At 41.0% G+C, this 23477-nt stretch overlaps 1 protein-coding gene across 2 annotated transcripts in view; it reads right to left on the bottom strand.

Moving 5' to 3' along the window:
- RAB2A (RAB2A, member RAS oncogene family) overlaps nt 1-23477 on the bottom strand; it is an 85815-nt gene that overhangs the window by 48073 nt on the left and 14265 nt on the right. The window contains exons 1-2 of one of the 2 annotated variants that reach the window (XM_060610594.3): nt 19545-19599; nt 5987-6058 (exon numbers count right to left, since the gene is read on the bottom strand). In XM_060610594.3, the coding sequence (XP_060466577.1) occupies nt 5987-6058; nt 19545-19584 (112 nt within the window). In that variant the 5' untranslated portion in view covers nt 19585-19599. Of the gene's footprint in view, nt 1-5986; nt 6059-19544; nt 19600-23477 lie in introns of those variants that run through there. The other variant, XM_078441415.2, reaches the window with a different exon arrangement.

The following is a 23477-nucleotide window of genomic DNA, read 5'->3' as shown; positions in this document are numbered from 1 at the left end:
GAATGTAAATAGATACTTTTTAACTGCCTCTAGATCATTATCATCCTTGCGTAGTAAGAAATGTGAAGCCTTGCAAAAAGAAAAGGAAAGAAAAGGAAAGAAAAGAAAAGAAGAAAAAAGAAAAAAAGAAAAGAATGTGAAGCCTTGCAGGGTAACCATTTATTGAGCATTCAAAGATCGATGTCTACTAATTGTGGGACTGTGTGCAAAATGTTAAATCTCTTCTGCGTCAGTTTCCTTATCTGTAAAATGATATTAATAAAACCCATCTCATAAGATTTTTTTCAAAATTAAAGGGTTACTACACACAAAACAAGAGCCGGGCTTGGCATACAGTAAGTACTCAGTATGTGTGAGCTATAATTATTATTCCCTACTCTACACCAAAATTTCTATACCACCACGCACATAACTAATGATGCCAAGCCGTTTGAGAAAGGGCCACTTGTCAGAGCCAAGTGACCATGGGGCTGTCACAGCAGAGAGCAGAGCCACAACAGTAGAACACAGGGACCTGTGCTGGGACCTAGACATTGTGGAGGTTCAAAACAGAGACTTGTGGGAAGAAAGCTTTATGTCCCTAGTTCTAGAAACAAGGGAAAAACTAGATTATTGAAGAGTAACTTCCTTAACTTTCCATGAAAAAATGAATAGCACCTTTAAGGTAAACCACTAGAAGTTTCCAATTGCAGAGAAAAAGATCATCATGCCCTCAACTTGTAAGTCATTTCAGAGATTTTGGTCATAAGTTACACAAACAAAACAAAAAGGTGCAAATATTAGACAAGGAAAAATTTATGACTTACAGATAGGCCAGTCTGGGCCAGTCTACCCAGAGCATGCAAAATAATTAATTTCACAAAAGTAATGGTGAAAAAAAACACAAACCTATCCACAATAGTAACAAAATAAACTTAAAAAAAAAGCACAAGGCCTATAAGAAGAAAATTATAAAACTTTACTGAAGAGCATTTAAAAAGTTGGGGGGAAACGGGGCACCTGGGTGGCTTGGCTCAGTCAGTTAAGTGTCTGACTCTTGGTTTTGGTTCAGGTAACAAAACCCACGGTTTCATGGGTTCGAACCCTGAGAGTCAGGCTCTGCGCGCTCTGCGCACTGGTCATGAGGAGCCTGCTTGGGAGTCTCTCTCTCCCGCTCCCTCTGCCCTTTCCCCTCTTGTGCTCTGTTTCTTTCAAAATAAATAAACTTAAAAAAAAAATAAAAACAATGATCAAGAAAACTTCAAAAAGGAAAAATGTCAATCACATATTAATTATACTACAAAGTTACTATAAATATCAGTAGTATATTTTCTCATGAAATAGAGAAAAACAGAAACAAAACAAAAACCAAAACATAAATGGAATAGATTTGAGAGTCCTCAAACAGACTTGCTTACCTATGGAGACTTAGCATATGACAAAGGTGATGGTTCAAGCAGGAAAGAAAGATGGATTATTTAATTAATGGGTGTGGGGCTACACGTTATATATGGATTAAAGAAAATCACATACGTGGCCATACACCAGACAGGGTATGAATTTACAGTAGTAGAAAAGTACTTAAGGCAACAGGAAGTAATTTTTGTACTGGGCAGCCTTCCTTAGTGAGGCCTGGAAGCCAAAAAGAAAAAACCATCAACAGATTTGACAAAAAAAAAAAACCACAACAACAAACCAGTAATAGAAGGGGCAAAGATAAAAACAGGTAATTCAAAGAGAAAAGACACAGAAGTGGATCTTAAACCTATGAAAAACGCTCAGCCTCACTAAAAATTAGAGAGCAGGAAAGTAAAATAATCACTATTCTCTGCCCATTTCACGAAGAGCAAAAACACGACTAAGCCACAGCGGAGGGAAGGCCCAGGAGAAATGGGCACTTCAGTAGCCACCGGTGGAGGGAATGCACATCAGAACAGCTTTGTGTGTGTTTGTGAATACATTTAAAACCCTAAAAGGCTACAAACACATCAGTGGTTGCTGGAGGGCCAAAGGAAAATTATATAGGGAATTTAACTTTCTCTGGAGTTTTCTACAATGTTTTCTTAATAAGCGCACCCTGTCAAGGAAATACATTTTACTATTCCAGTAACATAGACTCTGAGATCTAAACTCGATGTTCACAGAGTGCTTTTAAGCTATCTCCCTAGTTCTTGGCAATGTTATCTCAGAAAAGTGAACCCCAATTAAATGAGGGGTATTTGTAACTGATCTGTGGGAAGCCTGACACAAGAAATGATGCTTCAATTCTACAACCTTTACCCCCAAAGGACACTTTCACTCCTCAGTCATTTCTTATAGGACAGCTGCTTTAAGGATGTGGGGGAGTTAGGCAGGAAGGTGGCACAACATATGCCTAGCCTCTACATCACTGTTTGTTGAACTGTCCGTTAATAGATAGTGAAATAAATGTAGTGGGCATCAGTGGGCTATAACTAGAATTATTTCTACACAATATAATTGAACAGCATTAATCAAATGTACGCATCAAGCACTGTAATGTGAAATGTTTTTGAAACTTTCTCCCCAGAGAGATAGTATATTAATTTAGAAAACATTTACAGAGTCTTTTTATGTACCAGGCACTGGAGATACAGCAATGAACAAAACTGATAACAGTGCTGTCACGAACTTTACTTTTATCCTGGTGGGAGACAACATTCACTTATAATCACCTGTATAAAAAGTTAAGGAGAAAAATAAATCTAGGCAAGAGGATGGGTATGCGGGGGGGGGGGGGGGGGGGGGCTATGTGTGTCTACATGCACTTTAAAGGCCTAGGAGGGAAAAAATCAGGAGCTATTTGGAACACGTTAAGTCTGAGATGCCTAACAGACATCTAAGAAAGGAGATGTTGAGTAAGCAGCCGGATATGTGCACGTGGGGAGAAGAGAGCCTCGTTGGAGTGAGTTCCAAAAAGAAGGAGGGGAAGAGAAAAACCAGAGACAGAAATTACGAACAGTCCTATCTGAGGACTTTTGCCAAAAGGAAACAGAAGGATTGAAAGCTGGAAGAGATAACAGTCATGAAAAATGACAATCAAATGGGGAAAAATGAGTGACATTCGGGAAAAAAAGAACTGCTGAAGCAGTGTTCTTGAGCGGGCCTTGGCTAGCAACTTGGAGTTCATCCACAATAGCGAGGAGAGGGCTGAGTTCATGGGCACAGTGCAGGTAGGTGGGTCTGTGTGGTGATGGAAACCTGTGAAAATGCTCCTGTTCGCCTCTGAAATTTTCTGAAATAGAGACCAAGGCTATCACATGAGAATGAAGACAGGAAAGGTAGTGCCTGATTACAGAGCAAGAAGGTGTAACACAGTTGTATAGCGAAGTGGAGAATGAATGGATTGGAAGCAAAGTGTAACTGTCAAGTGGTTAGAAGTTAGTGTCCAAGAAACTAATGAAACTAGTTAGCCGGGATCTGTGTTTTTCAACCAGCAGGATGGAGTAGATAGTTAGAGTTGACCTATGGGTTAGCCACAAAAGTGTGACGAAGCAAGAGAGGGGGCAGGAGTTGAGTGCACACGCCGGGGTGATGAAAACGACAATTATAATGGTTAGAATTAAAGCTGGGCAAGGAGGAAAGCAGGACCACAAGAGGGGTGAGAGTACAAAGACAGCAGGACCAACGGATTATAGAACTGATGGGACAAATAAATCATTAGTGTTAGCAACTAGAGGGCGTGAGTTGGAAGGATGGGAGGACAACCAACCAGATGCATGACACTGAGATTCTGGAAGTGGTTCCAGGTACCGGTAATGACCAGGTCCTGGGTGTGACTATGGGAGTGAGTAGCTGAAGTAGAGAGGAAGCAAGGACGGAGAGGCCAGGATGTGTGTGGGGGTGCACTCGCCATGTACGGACAGGTCAACTGGTTTACAAAACTGGTAAAAACCACTGCTCCAATGCTTGTAAAGCTTTTCACATGAGTCACTGGGAGATCCTGTTCAAATGCAGAATTTGACTCAGTAGACTCTTTAACAAGCTCCCAGAGAATAAAGATGCTGCTGGTCCAGTATAACAGCACTTAAATACACCCAACGTTCTACTCTGGACCTTCAGTGTAATTATATCCGCGAAGCTATCTGTAAATTGCCTCTTTGATTACTATTGTTAACAATTCTCACTGAGATAGTCAAAGGGTGATGAGGAGTATTTTACGGACTCATCCTTGTCTTTTATTTCCTCTGTTCCATCATTTAATACTTGGTCATGACCTGACCTTAGCGTTCTCACCTTCTTCTATTCATCAGGCAAAGTATGCAGCAGAATCAAGATACTGTCTTACTCACATCTATTGCAGCAAACATTCCAATGTTCCTTGAAAACAAATACATGCTAATGACCAGAAAAATAAACTGTCCGGATGGGTGTGGTAAGGTAGAGCAGTCAGAGTGGAACCAGAAAAACAGAAACCATATTTAAATATTTAAAACAGAGGCAATTTAATGTAGGGAGTTAGTTACAGGAAAGAAAAAGCTGAGAAGCTCAAAGAAGGGATGGTGAAGAAGCGGAGAGACTGGCACCAGCCAGAAAGTGCTGCCATCTCTAGGCTGGGGGGACACAGAGAGAAACCAGGGTTAGCAGAGCTCAGGAGACAGACCATCAGCGGGCGTGTCACCACCAGGGGTGGGGCTGGAGTCTTACGAGGACGAGACAGAAAAGGAGTCCCTTGGCTTCCCTTGTGCTTTTAGCTTCCTACCTCCTGGAGGGAAGCCACTGGTACAGCTGCCTGAGTTGCAGTCTTCCAAACAGCTCCCTTTGGTCCAACCCCTTCTCTCTCCACAAGTATAGCCCATGCCGCTTTCTGAAAGTAGGCTCAGGCCCAGCCTCTCCATCAGATGTGCCATAACACCTTAGAAATTTCTATGAAAGCTTCAATGAGGAAAGGAAGACACTTTTGTTTAATTTCCTACGCTAAAAACCACTGTGTGGTTAGTTGTGTCAGGACTGAATCAGGCTTAAGACACCGCTACCGAGGTTCAGACTTACTGGGCAAAGAGAAGATCGTACACAAAACTGAGCTCACCGAAGTTAACCACGAAATGGGGGCCAGCATGAAACAACAGTACCTGTCTCACCCTTCATTACTGTATATACTTAAAATGGAATTAAATGAAATCAATTAAAATGGAATCGGAGTATTCTGACAGGATAGCCACCTGGGAAAAGATTTCAAGGTATCTACAAAATACATGTGGCTTGATTGAAAACTATTAATTTATCTAATAATTTGATTAACAAACTCTGTTTGATTTGGTATTTTAAAAATACACAGGACATGAGACTCGCTTAATGGTGATCTAATGATACCTGTGAAAAATAAGCAGTCACTGGCTGAGAAGATACACCAACCTATTAGTTGTAAAATCTAAGTAGATTTCAGTCTAACAGTTACCGGTAACAGTCTCATTTACTCTTTGCAACTTAGGACACTAAAACTGCCTCCTGGCAGTTTTTCTCGATTAATAATTACTATATAAGTAAACCGAGAGCATGTATCATGCTGCCAGGCACTGTTCCAATGTTTCACATTTATTAACTCATTTACTGCCCACAGTAACTTTGTAAGATTGGTACCACTCTTATTCTCATTTTACAGATAAAAGAATCTGCGGCATGGAGTGGTAAGGTGGATTACCCAGCTAGTTAGTGGCACAGCCTTGATTTGAACTCTGGCAAGCTGGTCCAGTCTCTGCTCTTACCCCTGTGCTCTCTTGTTTTGCAATCATTTGCTTCATCATTAAATACAATCAAAATCTTAAATATGTCTTCTTGCTGTTTTCTGACCATTTTTATAAAGTTGGATGATATTACTTTCACTATACTTGTATTTTTTTTGAGTGATGAAACTAACCTCTGTACAGCAACAAATCTAGTGTCACTGATTCTTTCTGACTTGTCACTAATAGAATGGATCCTCTCTAGCACATTCCATTTCCACTACCCAAAAATTTTTAATGTTTCTCATTTCTTGTAGAACACTTACCGATAGTAAGGTCATGCACTGGCTGAAACCTCTTGTCTGTAAACTGTAGCAATAAGCATGATTTACCAACACCTGAAAGTTAAAAAAAAAAAATCATGAGACAAAACTCACAGAAATTAAGAAACACTTTACAAAAGCACACAGAAAAGAGGCAGCCAGGGTTTCTGGTGCTCTGTGAACAATCTATCAGAATTTCTCGGTGTTATAATTTCTTGGGAAATTACGGGATTGATGATTTATTTGAGAGAGAGAGAGAGAGAGAGAGAGAGAGAAATATCTTAAGCAGGCTCCATGCAGTGTGGAGCCACGTCAGGCTTGATCCCAGAACCCTGGGATCATGAGTTGAGAAGCTTAACCACCCAGGCCACCCAGGCGCCCAGGGATTGATGATTTAGGTGGAAGGTGTTAATCAATCCCAAACACCTTCTCATCCTTTGTTATTCATTTGATATTCTAATCTGAAAGGTAAGTGGCAGGAACTCCTTCTTACAAGACACCTAGCTGGTCCCCCTAGTAGCCTCTTTCTACCACAGTACTCGAGCCATTAAGGGTTCCTGCACTTTGTTTTTCCTGTCGCAGTGAAAATATGTAAAAACAAGGTAATCTCTTTTCGTAGTTTATCTTACTTACCTACGAACAAACTAGCAGTTAAGTGCTGGGATCTACTTCGGTCTATTTTCTGGCTAATTCATTTCAGGATCGACTAATCTGAATTGTGTCCCTTCAGGGGCACCTGGGTGGCTCAGTCGGTTGAGCGTCCGACTTTGGCTCAGGTCATGATCTCACAGCTCATGGGTTCGAGCCCCGCGTCAGGCTCTGTGCTGACCGCTTGCTCAGAGCCTGGAGCCTGCTTCGGATTCTGTGTCTCCTTCTCTCTCTGCCCCTCCCCGGCTCACGCTTTGTCTCACTCTGTTTCTCGAAAATAAATAAATGTAAAAAAAAAAAATTGAATTGGTCCCTTCCCTCTACTACCAAATTTCACTTCACTAAGGTCATCAATAACTTCCTCAGCCCTAAATTAAAGACAAATTATCTGTATTCATCCTACCTGTCCTACGAGAACCATTTTCCTACTCATTTTCAGGCCCTTTTCTTCATATATGCCTCCGACTGCTTCCTTGAGAGCACCCTGCACTTGGTTCACCCTTTCACTCAAAAGGCTCTACTGGATGCTAACTGTGCTCTGCACTTGGGACTTGAAGACACAATCCTGTGGAATGCTTCCTTCGAGTACGGGTAGAGAAAATAAACAGAATGAATGCCAAATAATCTATATGCACTGCAATTTAGAATTATAAATATTGCCTTTTGAAAGAAGAGAGTACTGTGAGGAAGAGTAAGAAGATACTTAATCTAGACTGAAGGGCTGGAGAAGGTCTTTCTGGAGAAGTGACACTTGAAGCAAGATGTTCAATGTCTTCTAGATTATAAACTCAACGCAAGAAGGATGATGAATATCTTGCTGTCTTATGCCAGAGATAAGGCCATTAAACGATTCTGGTGAACAACTGGCCCTAGTGTCACATGTCACAAAGATTGTCAAAATGCCCAATAAACAAATCAAAGAAATTTGTGTGTGTGTGTGTGTGTATGGTTATGTTTTGGGAAATACTTTATTTGTTCAATGTTTTTGGAATGTTTTAACCAAAAATAAACTGGAATTTCAAAACATCTGACCTGAGTTTTCTTCTCTTTTCTTTGATCTATGATTTCTTTTTTTACATTACAAAAGGTGTAAAGCCAAACTCATTTTAGCAGATTTCTAGCTTCTTTGAAAAGCCTTTCAGGTCTGCGACAGAAAGGAAAATTATTATTTTTTAGGTGTCAAAGTACAAAATAAGTGAACATTCGCGATATGAATCTTCAGGGTTATTATTATTTTTTAAGATTCAGAAAAAAAAAATTAAGTACAATCTATACCCCAACATGGGACTCGAACTCATGACCTCAAGATAGTCACATGCTCTACTGACTGGGCCAGCCAGGCACCCTGAGGGGACTTCTTTGTTTGTTTTTTAAAAATATTTTTCGGGGCAGTTCTTTCGTTTCACAGCAAAACTGAGCAGAAAGGACAGCCAGTTCCCGTATATTCCCTGCCCCACAGGAGCACAGCCTCTTCCACCATCACCATCTGCACCAGAACTGGAACTCTGACTACAATCCATGAACCCGCAATGACACGTTGTCATCGCTCAAAGTCCATGGTTTACGTTAGGGTTCGCTGTGGCGTTTGCCTATTCTATGGGTTTTGACCAACGTGTTCCCCGTCATGGTATCATACGGAAGAGTGTCACTGACCTAAAAATTCCCTATGCTCTCAGTCCCTCTCTCACCCCTAACCCCTGGCAAGTGCTGATCTTTTTACTGTCTCCACAATTTTGCCTTTTTCAGAATGCCATATAGCTAGAATCAGCCTTTTCAGACTGGCTTCTCTCACTCGGTAATATGCATTTAAGATTCTTGTGTCTTTTCTTCATTTCTGTTTTTTAATAGCCCACATTTTCCCATACAGAAAAAATACATAATTAATTAAACATCACAGATTTTATTACTGGGAGACCTCAAGAATCACCTAACAGTCTGGTAAGCATGTAAGTGTTACAAGAGCCTGAAAACCGTTTCTTACCGCACAACGGGAGGTACTGTTTTAGTACCACTAACACCACTTACTCTGACCAGGTGCAACTTACGGGTAGAATAAGGCTTGCTCTTTGGTTCTTCATTTAAAGACTCTGTACTTTCTTCAGGTAACCACAGTACTTTTCAAGTTAAGAGGGTTTTGGTAATTTGCATACTCTGCAGGACATCCTTTATTTAATATTTGTCCTCTTTATGATATAAAATTGGCAAAAAGCTCCAGCGTTTCTTTCACCAATTTTCCAGAGTCTCTCTTAATCCTTGATATTCAGAAAGTTCTTTAAAAGCATCCTCCCTATCCTTTCAGCTGTCTGTTAGTCTAAATGTCAGATCCCCATTCATCAATGGCAAAAACATGCTCCGACATTTTTACATACTTGATGAAATTCTATATATTTTGTGCAATCTGTAACTGATTGATCTTTCATTTTCATGGAAAATAATAGTCAAATATGTTGATTTTCCTGGAGGGAGACACTTACAAAAAATAACTGAGGAATAGTTTAAGTGGCCAATGAATATTTTCATGTTATTATAACTGTATTATCAAGAACTTTGAAATATTTAAAAATTATGATTCCCAACAGCAGATAAACTTGTACAGAGCCTCCCTCACGCCAGATATTGTTCTAAGCAATTTCCATATGTCAGCTCATTTAATGCTAACAGCATAGCATAGGGGTTAGATTTCTGACTCCAAAGCCACACCACACTCCTTGGGTTCCAATCCCAGCCTCACTAATCACTATCAACAGAACCTCAAGTGAGTTACCTTCTCAGTGCCTCACTTTCCTAATGTGTAAAAAGGAGGAGAATAATAGTACCTATCTCATATGTTTATCAGAAGTATTAAATGAGTTCATTCATTAAGTGCTTACCACAGTGTCAGACACATAGTAAAATTCAAAAAAGAACTCAACAAATGTTTGTTACCATTACTACTACCACTATCATTTATTACTCTCTGTATACTTTAAGCTCCCTAAAAGCATGAGGCACCTTTTATTCATTTTCAGTTTGACCACATGTACTTCCAACGATTTTCCAAAATTCAACCTTGCTAGAAATACTTGGATACGTACTATGTTCTGAGGTTAAGCAACTGGAATGTATCAGTCAACACTAAGATAAAGGCCCTGACCTTCTGGAGAAGAGATCATGAACAAACTTTTTTATTCTTTTAAGTGTGTGTGTGCACATTTGCGCGTATGTGTGTATAGTAGGAGAAGAGGGGAGTGTGACTGATGGACGGACGGACGGACGGATGGATGAAGACGTGGTAATGCAGAGTGTTACTTGGTATGGTACAGAGAAAAAGCAGAGCAGGGGCGGCTGGGCGGCTCAGTCGGTTAAGCCTCCGACTTCAGCTCAGGTCATGATCTCGCGGTTTGTGAGTTCGAGCCCTGCGTTGGGCTCTGTGCTCACAGCCCGGAGCCTAGAGCCTGCTTCGGATTCTGTGTCTCCTGTCTCTCCATCTCTCGATAATAAATAAACGTTTAAAAAAAAAAAAAAGGGAAAAAAAAAAAAAAGAAAAAGCAAAGATACGCAATGCTGGGGGGAAGGAAAAAGAGTGTGGTGTTTAAATGAGATGGCTGCTCACTGAGAAGGTGAGGTTTAAGTAACAACTTGAGGAGAGGAGGAAGCAGGCAGGTGGATTATTGAGAGAAGAACACTTTAGGCTAAGGAAACGGCTAGAGGAAACGCTGTCCGTGGGATGTGTGGGAGAAACTGCGATGAGGCCAAATATGGCTGCAGCTCAGAAGGCAGGGGAGAGTCCTGTCCCTAAGAGCAGAGGTTGCAGGCATCATAGGGGCCTGGTCACACAGACCCCACAGGACTTTTAACATTTACTCGTGATAAAATGGCCGACTCACTGGAGGGTCTTGAGCAAAGGAGTGACGGAATTGGAAGTAAATTCTAAAATAATCGTTCTGGCTGCTGCAGTGAGAATAACCTGCGAGCACAAGCAGACGAGAGCAGAAGCAGAGAGACTGGTTAAGGCGGCTTTCCTCAGTCAGGCAAGGAATGGTGTCTTGGACCAGGGCAGCAGCAATGAGGGGTCTGAAGTGACTGAATTCTATCCTCGGTTTGAAGTAGAGCCAGGATAATCTGTTGGTCGTGTGGATGTGGGTTTTGAGAGAAGGAGAAAAGCAGGAAGCACAGCTCCAATGTTTCTGCCTGATCAATGGGAGAATCCGTGAGATGGGGAAAATTCTCAGGAGAGCAGGAAAGATCATCAATTCCAGTCCAGTTATCTCGAGTTGGGGTGAACAGGCAATAGAATATAGGAGTTTGGCATGTAAGTTTAGACTACAGGGAAGATGTTGAGGTCGGAGATATAAATTAGAACTGTCAGCATAAGATGGTATTTTTTTTTTTATTATTTATTTATTTTTTTAAATGGTTATTTATTATTGAGAGACAGAGAGGCACAGAGTGTGAGCAGAGGAGGGGACAGAGAGAGGGAGAAACACAGAATCCAAAGCAGGCTCCAGGCTCTGAGCTATAAGCACAGAACCTGACGCGGGGCTTGAACTCACAAACCGTGAGATCATGACCTGAGCCGAAGTCGGTCGCCCAACCAACTGAACCACCCAGGCGCCCCTTTAAGATGGTATTTAAAGCCACAGAAAGAGAGGGACCAGCAAAAAGACACGCTGTTTTATAAAAGCATGTTTGTTTTGTAACAGAATTAAACAGAAACCAAGCAAACGTAAAAGCGGCCCCTCCAAATCCAACTACTACTGGTTTTCATTCTATACCTGGAACCTGAGAGGCCTTCCTGCGTCCTCTTCTCTGCCTCTCCATGCAGACAGACTCCCACGGCTGGTTTCTTGCCACCACAGATGCCTTCTCTGGCCATTCTAGGTGAAGTAGCTTCCATTCCCAATCGCTCTCTATCCATTAGAGGTTTTTGATCTTTACCAAAAAATCCCCAAATCCATATTGGGCCCCACCCCCAGAGGTTCGGACTGAGCTGTCAGCATCATGCAGTGGTTACAAGCACTACGTGGGTGGCCTTGGATGAACCTCTAACCTCTGTGGTGTTTTTGCCATGTAGAAGCTTTGTAGTTTCAGTGTCCTGCTTGTTTACTTTTGCTTTTGCTGCCTTTGCTTTTGGTGTCAGATCCAAAAGTCATCTCCAAGACCAGTGCCAAGGAGCTTATGGCGTATGTTTTCTTCTAGAAGTGTTATGGTTTCAGGACATTCAAGTCCTTAATCCGCTTGAGTTAATTTTTGTGTGTGATGTGAGACAGTGGTCCAGTTTCATGCTTTTGTATGTCACTGTCCAGTTTTCCTAACATCTTTTATTAAAGCGACTGCCCTTTCCCCACTGTATATTCTTGGCTCTTTTGTCATAAATGAGTTGACCATATATGTGTGGTTTATTTCTGGGCTCTCTATTCTGTTCTATGGACCCTCGTGTCTGTTTTTATGCCAAGACTCCACTGTTTTGATTACTACGGCTTTGTAATATAGTTTGAAATCAGACAGCATGATGCCTCCAGCCTTGTTCTTTCTGAAGACTGCTTTCGCTACTCACTCTTTGATTAATACAAATTAGTGTACTTAATGCCACTGTCAGAGTTCCTACCATGAAGTCACCTTAACTTTTTCTTTTACTTTGGGTCCAAGTCACCATCATCAGTAGGACAGTATTGTGGTGAGGACTGAGTACCTAAGTCCCACATGAATGCCAAATAAATACAAGCAATACTCATTAAACTGCATTCCTAAAGCCTCACCCTAGAGATTCTGATTCAGGAATTCTTTGGATGGACCCCAAAGTCAAGTTAATAAGCCCCCTAGCGAGTTTTAGGCCATGTGTCCTCCACAAGAAACAATGGCCCTAGTGCCAGGTGTTCTACTGAGATTTATTTTCTTAGTCGTCAACTGACCTCACCAATTTCAAGATAATTTTAAAAAATTGATAACGGCTCTGTTTTTAAAATCATAAGGCACACAGTTTATTTTAAAATAAAAATTAAAAAATTTAAGGGGCGCCTGGGTGGCTCAGTCAGTTGAGTGTCTGACTTCGGCTCAGGTCATGATCTCAGAGTTTGTGAGTTCGAGCCCCACATCAGGCTCACTGCTGTCAGTGAGAATTCAGATCCTCTGTCCCTTTCTCTCTTTGCCCCTCCCCTGCTGGTGCACACACTCTCTCTCTCTCTCTCTCTCTCTCTCAAAAATAAACATTTAAATTTTTTTTAACTTAAAATTAAAAAAAGTAAAACTTGAAAAGTACCAGAACCAATTCCTAACCACTTTTGTCCAACTATCATTCTGAAATCATGGTTGCCTATTTATATCTATTACACTTGTAGATGTAACAAAATTTAACAAAAGTTCCATGAATGAAGGACCTATCTCATGACTAAAAGTAACTCACTGAAGAACTATGTATTTTATTTTTCTGATTTTGAGTCTTCTCTTTTTTTCTTTTTGATGAGTCTGGCTAAAGGTTTATCAATTTTGTTGATGTTCTTAAAATTTATTCATTTATTTTGAGAGACAGAGACAGAGACAGAGAGAGAGAGAGAGAGAGAGAGAAAGAATGCGAGTGGGGAAGGGCAGAGAGAGAGGGACAGAGAATCCCAAGCCAGGCTTCGAGCTGACAGCAAGGAGCCTGATGCAGGGCTCAAACCCATGAACCATGAGATCATGACCTGAACTGAAATCAAGTGTTTGAACGCTTAATTGACTGAGCCCCACAGGCGAACCCCAATTTTGTTGACCTTTTCAAACAACCAGCTTCTACTTTCACTGATCTTTTTTTTTCTTTTAGAGAACTGTATGTTTTAAAGTCATACCAAAAAACTGACAGACCTCTGACACAGATCATTCAGAGATGTGGTGAACTGGCTGAAATATTCGTAGCTTCTTTTGCAAACAGAAAACTGTATTCTTCTCTGCACAACATTCCAAATTGAGAAACATGAAAAAACAATAAAGCCTGCTCTTTTTAAACAGAAAACTAATAAACTCAGCATGGTATATTAGAAAGAACACAAGCTCTACAGTTGAAACACCAGTGTTCAAATCATCTATATCATTTTATAACCTGTGACCTTGGACAAATTAGATAGAGAAACTGAGCTCCATTTCCACATCTGTAAAATGGGAAAAAGAAAATAAAAATATAGTATTCCTACTTCAAAAGCATACCATAAAGCTTAAATGTGGAAACTTCAAATTTTGCAAATTCACAAGTTAATAAAAATGTTAAGCTGAGAATTCTTTCAGATGAATACGGCTGAGGAGAAAAATCTCCAACCAAATCTACCTGATCTCGAGTTCAAAATTTTAAAAACATATTTTCTACAATTAAGTGAAGAAAACATCCATAATCTCTAACTTTCTTTCAAGTAAAATGAATTCAGAGTCACTCTTATGCTACCGGTTTTCCACACACTGTCCCCGCCTCACAACTAAGACAGCAATCCTCTCGACCACTTCCATTAGGTACTGATCCGGCCCCTTAAGTGTAACAGGCTGAAGAGTGGCCCCCAAAGAGAGATGTCCAAGGGCTAACCCCTAGAACCTGTGAATGTGACCTTGTTTAGGAGAAGGATCTCTGCGGATGTAATCGGGGATTCTGAGATCATGTCAGCCTGGATTTGGGCTGGGGCCTGAACCCAATGACAAGTGTGCTTACAAGAGAAAGGCAGGGGGAGGCAAACATACACACACAGGTGACAGGCTATGTGAAGACGGAGACAGGGACCGGAGCTGCGCTGTCACAAGCCAAAGGACACCCGGAGCCACCGGGAGCTACAGGAGACACGGGCGAAGTTTCCCTGGAGCCTTCAGAGGCACAGCGGCCCTGAAGATACCTGGACTCTGCACTTCCGGCCCCCAGAACTGTAAGCGAGTTTTGTTGTTTGAGGTCCGAAGGCAAGTTCGGGGGCATTAGTTACGGCAGCCCTAGGAAAGCAACCCGCTTCTCCGGAGTCATCGTTCTTTCCTCTCCTCCTCCTGGGACTTTTGTGTTGTTAGTCTTCCAGGTGTGTTGACTCCACCTGTAATAATGTCTACCGTAATCAGTGAAGTGCCTCAAACACCAGAATTCGTAAGAGCAGTTAAGGGAAGGGGAAACAGGGCCTACAGAGCACTTAGGTCACAAATCTATCAGTGAAGGCTAGGAGGAAAGGTGAGAGATGGCCACTCAAAAAATATTTACGGAGTACTTATATTCCAGGCACTGGTAAAAATAAATGAATACAAACAGAGAAATTAGACAAAGTTTCCAAGAGGATGTAGCTTTCAAAACACAGGGTATCTTTCCCCTGAAAATGGGAGGTACAGAAACAAGTAGGCTGACGACAAGGCTGAAAGAGTTGCTGAAGAATCAATCAAGTGAAAAGGAAATAGGGAGTTGTGGGGATACAGCCCTCTTTCCCCTGGAGCAAATCATCTGCCACTACTTCTGTACCTCTGGTTTACAATATTAGAGTACTTCGAGTACTTTAAACACTTCTGGGATGCGACCAAAACCATGAATATGAGTAGAGCAGATCATGTCAGTATTTCTCACACATCCGGCCATCTGCACATATTTATTTAGCATACTTTAAGTGTTCTTTCCCCAAATACTCAGTGACTTTTTTCCATTTAGCTAATGGTTACTTATCTTTACAACTTAACTCAAGTGCCTTGACCCCTAGGGAGCTTCCATAATACTTAATAACTTCCCTTCACAAAGTGAGTTAGGTATTCTTTGGATTTTAAAGTATGGAGACTTTCTGGCCGTGTGTATAAAATAATCAATGTAATTGTCTGGTTTCAGAAGAAAAAACTAGATGCTCTGTTGTAAATGCTGGAAAAGAAGAACACTAATGGCCTTCTGTGATGATCTCACTCACCTTGGGCATGGCATGGACTCTAGGAAACCACATCTGGACCTGAGCTCAAGACCAAGAGGTGAAGAAGTCAGGCCTCACGGAAGGCAAAACTCATTTTAAAAAACAGGCTTAGGAAGAGCACCAACCCTACTCCTTACTCAGCTACTCTTTGCTGAGGACCCACGACGGACACCTAACAGTGAGTAGAGAAGCCTTAACTTGATAGCTTACCCCTTACTCTGCATTCTTTAGGAAACCTCTTTGCTTGTGACCTCTCCCATTGTATCGATTTTTTTCTCCCCCTTAGTTTTCACCTAATGTCCTTTTCTGACTCAGGATCTCATCAAGGACACCATGTTAACATTTGGCGATGATGTTTCCTTAGGCTCTTCTTGGCTATGACGGTTTCTCAGACTTTCCTGTTTTTTGACCCTGACAATTTTTAGCAGGACTGGTTAGGGTGCCGTAGAATGTCCCTCAACTGGAATCTGTCTGACTTTTCCCCCCATGACTGACTCAAGTTACTGATGTTTGGGAGGAAGACCACAGAGATAAGAGTAGTTTCTCACCTCTACAAAGGTACCTACTATCATAACAAGGGTACATACCATCAACATGACTGATTATTCCTGATCACCTGCCTGAGGTAGTCTGACAGGTTTCTCCACTGTGAAGTAACTCTGTTTCCTTCTCTTTCCATTCTATACTCTTTGGAAGGACATCACTACGCTTAGACCACCCCTTGGGGAGTGGATCTTACCAAAACTGTAACTACTGATCTGTTTCTCTTTGTATGTTGTCATCTTTCACCACCACGTCTCACTGCTCCTAGCCAATCTTCTGCCCTTTCATAATGCTTTAACATTACCATTGTATTTATTACTTTTACATTCAAAAAATAAATTAAAAAAGAGCCTGTATCTGACATACTCTTCTGAAATAGAAAAGTACCTGAAAATTACCTTCATCTTTAATTTTTGCTTCTTTTTTTAAGTTTATTTATTTTTGAGAGAGACAGTATGAGTGGGGGAGGGGCAGAGAAAGAGGGAGAGATAATCCCAAGCAGGCTCTGCACTGCTAATGCAGAGCCCGATGTGGGGCTTGAGCTCACAAAACCGTGAGACCTGAGCCAAAACCAAGAAACAGACAGACGCTTAACCAACTGAGCCAACCAGGCACCCCTTTAATTTTTCACTCCATGCAACATTCTTTCCTAAATCCTGTTAATTACAACTCTCATCAGTAACTACTTCATTTTCACTATCACTGCCTTAGATAAGGCCTTCATTACCCCCTACCTGGACCACCATAATAATCATCTAACTATACTCCAGCTTCCTAATCTGTCCTATGTATGACTGCACCAGGGATGAATGAGAAAAGAAGGAAGGAAGGGATTACATTTAACATCCAGTATGTCTCTGCCACTGTACTACAATATGAATATATACACGTGTGTGTATTTAGTATCTTTCTTTAACTAAATTTTTTTATTGTTTATTTACTTTTGAGAGAGAGACAGAGACAGAGACAGAGTGTGGGTGGGGGAGGGCAGAGAGAGAGGGAAACACAGAATCTGAAGCAGGCTCCAGGCTCTGAACTGTCAACACAGAGCCCGATGTGTGGCTCAAACTCACAGACCATGAGATCATTACCTGAGCCAAAGTGGGACACCTAACCGACTGAGCCGGCCAGGCTCCCCTTTAGTTTCTAATGTAATCATAATTCTAGTCTGGTATTCTTTTCTTTTAAAAACTTCCACCTATTCTACTGTCTACAGAATAAAGTTCAAATTCAACCATACTCTATCACGATTTAGGTCCAACATGTGTAATGAATTTATCTTTCCGAAAATCTTATTTCCAGTAACTATCTGACATGGGACTATACTACAGTTAAACTGGATGGTTTAGGGGCAGCTGGGTAGCTCAATCAGTTAAGCATCTGACTTTGGCTCAGGTCATGATCTCATGGTTCAAGAGTTCAAGCCCCTCCCACATGGGGCTCTGTGCTGTCAGCTTGGAGCCTGCTTCAGACCCTGTATCTCCCTCTCTCTCTGCCCCTCCCCTGATCGCACTATGTCTCTCTCTCAAAAATAAATACACATTAAAAAATAAAAAATAATAAACCGGATGGTTTATACTGAAGAACATATAAGGCGTGGCACTTAACAGATGTACAATAAAGGACCACTAACTTGGTTTTTTCCTATTTGTACATTCTGATTATTTACCATTTCTACTTGTCTAAATAAACCCTACCCACTTTTCAAGAACCAGCTTGAACACTATCCTTTTTTTTTCTTTTCTTTCAATGCTCAATTTTTTTTCCTGAAATGCCATCTTACTCTGAGGTTTCCAAGAAGAACCGGCATTCTGGATTCTGGAACTTCTTTATGAAAATTCCAAGCTTTTCCCAGTACTCCGTCAGAGCCCTTGTCACATTCTATCATCACTGCTAGACTATAGACTCCTTAAGGGCCAGGACATACCTAATTCACTTTTAAATCCTTCACAGTAGAATCTGGTCCCGTGCTTTACATTTGGAAACTTTTACTATAATAATAGCCTTTTGCATTTCAAAGTACACCGCCAGTTTAAGAGAGAACAAATGTACCGGACTAGATCTGGATCCTGTGCAGGACCCTGGGAGGAAAAGCTGTTTCAGGTCTCCAGGCCCTGTTTGCTCGTCTGTATAATGGCAACCATACCACTTACCTTATCCGTCAGGTTATTTTGAGGAATGGAAGAGAGAGCACACAGATCACAAGTCTGTGCTTCTTTTCCCTTCCCCAGCACTGAAAGGCAGGTTGACACTTTATCCCATGCTGAGGCATAGTACTCTACATAATGCTTTAGTAAGCACTTATCCCCTTACACTTTTATTATTAATTTACACATCTACTTTCCTCCCTCAGGAAGAAATTCACCGCTTTGTGTTTTGAAAACCACCTTGCACTGTGGCCCGGCCTAGAAGACAGACGCTTGCTTAGTGCATGTGGCATTCATGTACTGCCTGCTCACTGAAAAGGTCACACGGTGAGACTAGCCTTTTCTATGTAATGACAAACTCTAGTAGTCTACATTAAAACAACAACAACAACGATTTCTCAGAAAATAATTTACTAATAATAAATAAAAGCTTTTTACTCGACACTGGATTTTTCAGGGAAGAGATGCTAGAGAATGAAAACCTTACTGTGCCGAATTAGAATCCCCTCTCTGATTATCATCTGCCAACCTCAGTGTAATTTTCTTTTGAAAAGTTCAGCTTTTTAGTGTGTACACAAGTTATCAATCAAGCGCCTCCTAACTCCAAACCTTCACTGCCTGCTGGAGAGACCAGAACATCTCTCCCTTGCCAGCTGGCGTGACAGCAAGTGTCGTCGGCAGAAGGCAGCACTCCGTAGCTCTCCTAGGCCAACCTTCCCTAGTGTTCCTTCAGGCTGCTTTCCCTGACGGTCCCAGCACAGCTCCTCCCCATGGAATGCTTCCCAACAGCACACGGACTGATGGCACCTTTCTAATCCATCATGGCCCGTGGGTGAAATTCTCTGCCACCCAGTGGGCCTCAGCCATGCCCCTCCAAAGAGGTCTGGACTCCAGATTGGCTCCTTCCTTCCACGCTCGGAGGATGTGCCTCTGTCTGCTGCGACTGTATTCATCGGAGATCTCTTTACCTCGTAGCCAACTCCCTGTTACTCTAATCCCACGGTATAGTTAATGATTCTTTACATCAGACTTTCCCTGCTCAAATTCCTATGCGGTCTCAGTCTCCTAGTTGGAGTATGACTGATCCAACCAGTATGGTTAACAGAACCTTCATTAAGACAAACCAAATTTAATCCGGTGAAGTTGAGGGTTTCTGAATATAAACCAAGTTTAGATTTTTCTTAGGAAAGGCCTAGTTTGTCTTTTTTAGGGAGAATGCAAAAAAAAAAAAAAATACAAAACCAGATGCAATTTAAATTTTAAAAAACTGTAAAACAAATTGGAGCATCTGCTAATTTCCATGGGGAACAAATAAAACATTAAATCTAATAGCAAGTAAGACAGCATAATGTGGTAAAAATGGCATACCTTTCTTTTCTTCCAACTCCTGGGACCTTCCCCCACTCATTTTAATGGTGGAAAATGGCTAGAGTGTTTGAGAAGAATCAGAATGAAGAAAACTGAAGTACAACTACCTCTCAGAATCTTAAGAGTGTCACAATTTGCCAGAATCCTAGAGGTCCTCTGTGCTCTGTTTTGTAAACAGCAGGCTATAGCCAGTTAGGTCATGAAATCAATTTAGTGGACCACAACGAGCATAAAAAAAAGAACCAGAAAAGAGCAAATATTAGACCGTATGTACTGTACAAGGGTAAGTACTGTTTGGAAACATCTGTTTTAAAGGGATGTATGCATTGGGGTATCTGGGTGGCTCAGTCAGTTAAGCATCCGACTCTTGACATCAGCCTGGGTCATGATTGTGAGATTGAGCCCGTGTTGGCTCCCACTGGGTGTAGAGCCTGCTTTAGGATTCTCTCTCTCCCTCTCCCTCTGCCCCTCCCGTGCACACACACACACACACACACACACACACACGTGTGCTCTTATTCTTTTTTTTTTTTTTTTTAAGAGAGACCGATGCACTTACACGTACATCTGAACCCTGGGTTGCAATCAAATATGTACCTATTACTGTGACTTACAAAAACAAACACCTATGCAAATAAATAAATACAATTTAGGTCTCACGAGTCATCTACCAGGTGATGATTCTATTACAGAAACCTCTTTGTAAAAAGATTTTTCCATTAAATGAAATTAGGATGACCCCATCCCTGCTTTGCCAGGGGAAGGCTCAGTTGTTTTCCTGACAAATTCTGAATCCATTTGGATGATAAATTATATGGTTTCTCTAAAGCAGGGATTCTCAACGTATGGTCCTCAGACCAGAAGCTTCAGCTATTACTCAGAAACTTGTTGGAATGCAAACAATCAGCCCCACCCCAGCCTTCCAGAATCAGAACCTGTGAGGCAGAGCCCCGCAATCTATGTCTTACCAAACTGTCCCAGTGATGCTGATGTGCACTGAAGTCTGAGAACCGCTGCCCTAGATATAACCAACTAAAATACTGCTTTCAGTGTCTAATTGTCTTCAGTTTAGTTTTCCAGCGATAACTAATCTGCAGCCCCTACGTGGTCGGTTTAACTGAAAATGCTGGAGATGTTTCCCCACGGTACAGGTAAAGTTCAAAACATGGTTAGCCTGCTTTCCACTTAGCAGCTTTGGTAATTACCCAGCTTAGAACAACTGGGCTCCCGCTACCTGTCAAATACCCAACGGACCCACTTCAATGCAGACACCCTTCCTTCCGATTTTATTGCATCTATGGGCTTCTGTACTCAAGATATGCTCATATGCTTCTGCCTTGTTTAAAATATCTGCATGGTTTTTGACAGTCTGAAAGTGAAAACAGGCTCCCTCCTCACACACAATCTTATTTGATCATAACAGTAAGCCTATGAAGTCAGTCAGGGAAGAAATGATAACCTCATTTTGAAGATGAAGAAACTGAGGTTTAAGTGATATGCCTCAAGTAAGAGGCAGAATTGAAACTCCAAATCGGGTTTTCTGATTCGAAATCGTATTTTTCCACTATGCCATCCAACCTCCTCATTTTGTTCTTCTCAGATACCTCACAACCGATACCCTTCCTAACTAAAAATAATGTTATCTCACTTTCCGGGTATTATTAGTAGTAATACTAAGTGGAAGAAGACAATATTCTATAACTAAGTGACTCTGACAGGGCAGAAATTTAGTGAAGAAGGTTTTAAAAAAATGAATACTATCTCCTTGACACTGACTTGACCCCAACAATGTTTCCGTTAATATATCAGGTATATTACACTTTAATCTATTTTCCTAATCCTTTCATGAGCAAAGATTCCAAATAAGAACTGCAGCATCTCAAGAACACATTTCAATGAAGCAGCTTGCAGAGAACATTTTTCCATGATGTTACGGAAGAAGATGTTTAGGGATATAAATATACACTATAATTATTACTCAATAAATTTACTGTCTGTGGTCTCTAAATAGCACGCTCTGATACAAATGAGATCAAAGCTCAAGGCTCTAAGCAAAAAAACAAACAAAACAAAACCTATTTCATGCAGTTTCTACATTATATTGGCAAGAGCCCACGAAGTACATGGTAACAGTAACTAAATCAAACTGCTACATTCCTAAACATAGACTAGGCACCAGTCAACACAGACAATGCTGAGATTAGCCTGCTGAATTTAAGTATACAAAATATTTATCAAGCTCAAAATTAGATATTCTAAGTCCGTATTTTTAGTGAAAAGTGATTTGGCAGTATCTATCAAAATACAAATATAAATCCTAGTCAGCCACAAATTTTACTTCTTACAAAAACCCACAATTGTGTTATGCTGTGTATTAACAATATTCAGCAACAGGTGTAAGTGAACATTTATTTCTGGCAACCCAGCATCAGAGTACCTTTCTTTGAACTCCCCAGTAGCCAGGGCACAGACATGTGACCCAGACTCAGCCGGTCAGATGCTCTTGTCCAGAATCTGGACTCGAAGGCGGGCTCCAATAGCAGACACTATAAAGAGAGAATCTGTGGTGCCTACAGTGGAGAGGAGATATACGCTGACACATATCCAGCATCTTCTTTAGCAACCTATACTGGAAGCAGGAATTTGGCTATGTTTTGCCTTCCCTGGTTTTGCCATTTTCAAGCTTCATTCTATTGCTCTCCTATCAATTCTATGAACATTCAATCTTTCTAATAAAATCTTCTGCTTAAATCAACCATGGTAGGTTTCTGCTGTTTGCAGGAAAAACAGAATGAGGAACTGAGTAAATCATGGTTCAGCTATGCAAGTGTTTAGAAAGAATGAGACAGATTTACATGTGATGATATGTTAAGACACCTAAGACGTATCAACAAGAAAAAAAAAATAAAGGTGTAGAACAGTACTAATTGTACAATCCTATTGGTAAAATAGGGACACATATACACACGCAAGCTTACAGATGTACAGAAAATTTCTGCACGGATACACAAAACCATTGTTTACCATACTTACATAAGGCAGTATTTAATTTTCATTTTTCATCATGAACATTTATCACTTCCATCATTAAAATACATGCATAAGTGTTTCAAAGGATCTACTTTAGCATCAAACACTATATAAGCAATACTTTTACCAGCCTCATTTAAAATCTCCATACTGACGCGGCTTTTAAATAACTAGCAAAACTTCTTGCGTAACCAAAAATAGTTACATTAAATGTTGGTCTGTGGAGAAAATTACAGGAGAGCCTGTGAGTAAAATAATGTGCTGTGAAAAAGATTTAGATTTCCTTTTTTAACTCCTAAAAGCCACAAAAGAATACTAATCAGTAGTACTTTTTAATCAGACTTACTTATAGCTAAGCCTGAAAATTCACATACTCCTGCTCAAATCCAACATGGTCTTTCCCCCTTTTTTTTTTTCTTTAATTTTAGAGAGAGAGAGAGAGAGAGAGAGAGAGCGCGAGCGCACATGTGCTCAGGGGGCAGAGGGAGAGAGAATCTTAAGTAGGCTCCTTGCTCAGCGTGGAGTCTGACATGGGGCTCAATTCCATGACCCTGGGATCGTGACCTGAGTCAAAAATCCAAGAACCAGATGCTCAACTAACTGAGCCACCCAGGTGCCCCAGTTTTTTCACTTCTTTCTTTTTTAGTATTTATTTATTTTCGGAAGAGTGCAAGTGGGGGAGGGGCAGAGAGGGGAACAGAGGATCCAAAGCAGGCTCTGTGCTGACAAGCTGACAGCAGCAGTGAGCCCTATGTGGGGCTTGATCTCAAGAAGGAGTAGGAAGCTTAACTGACTGAGCCACCCGGCTGTCCCAGTGTTTTCACTTCTAAGGTAAATTCTCCAAGAAAGGAAATTTGAAGCCAGAAAGAATGGAGGAAAAAAGGCCAAGAAAGAAAAGAAGAT

This window comes from Panthera onca, chromosome F2 (genome assembly GCF_046562875.1).
Source record: "Panthera onca isolate mPanOnc1 chromosome F2, mPanOnc1 haplotype 2, whole genome shotgun sequence".
In the NCBI taxonomy this organism is placed as follows: Eukaryota; Metazoa; Chordata; class Mammalia; order Carnivora; family Felidae; genus Panthera; species Panthera onca.
This window is presented reverse-complemented; position numbering and strand designations above follow the sequence as displayed.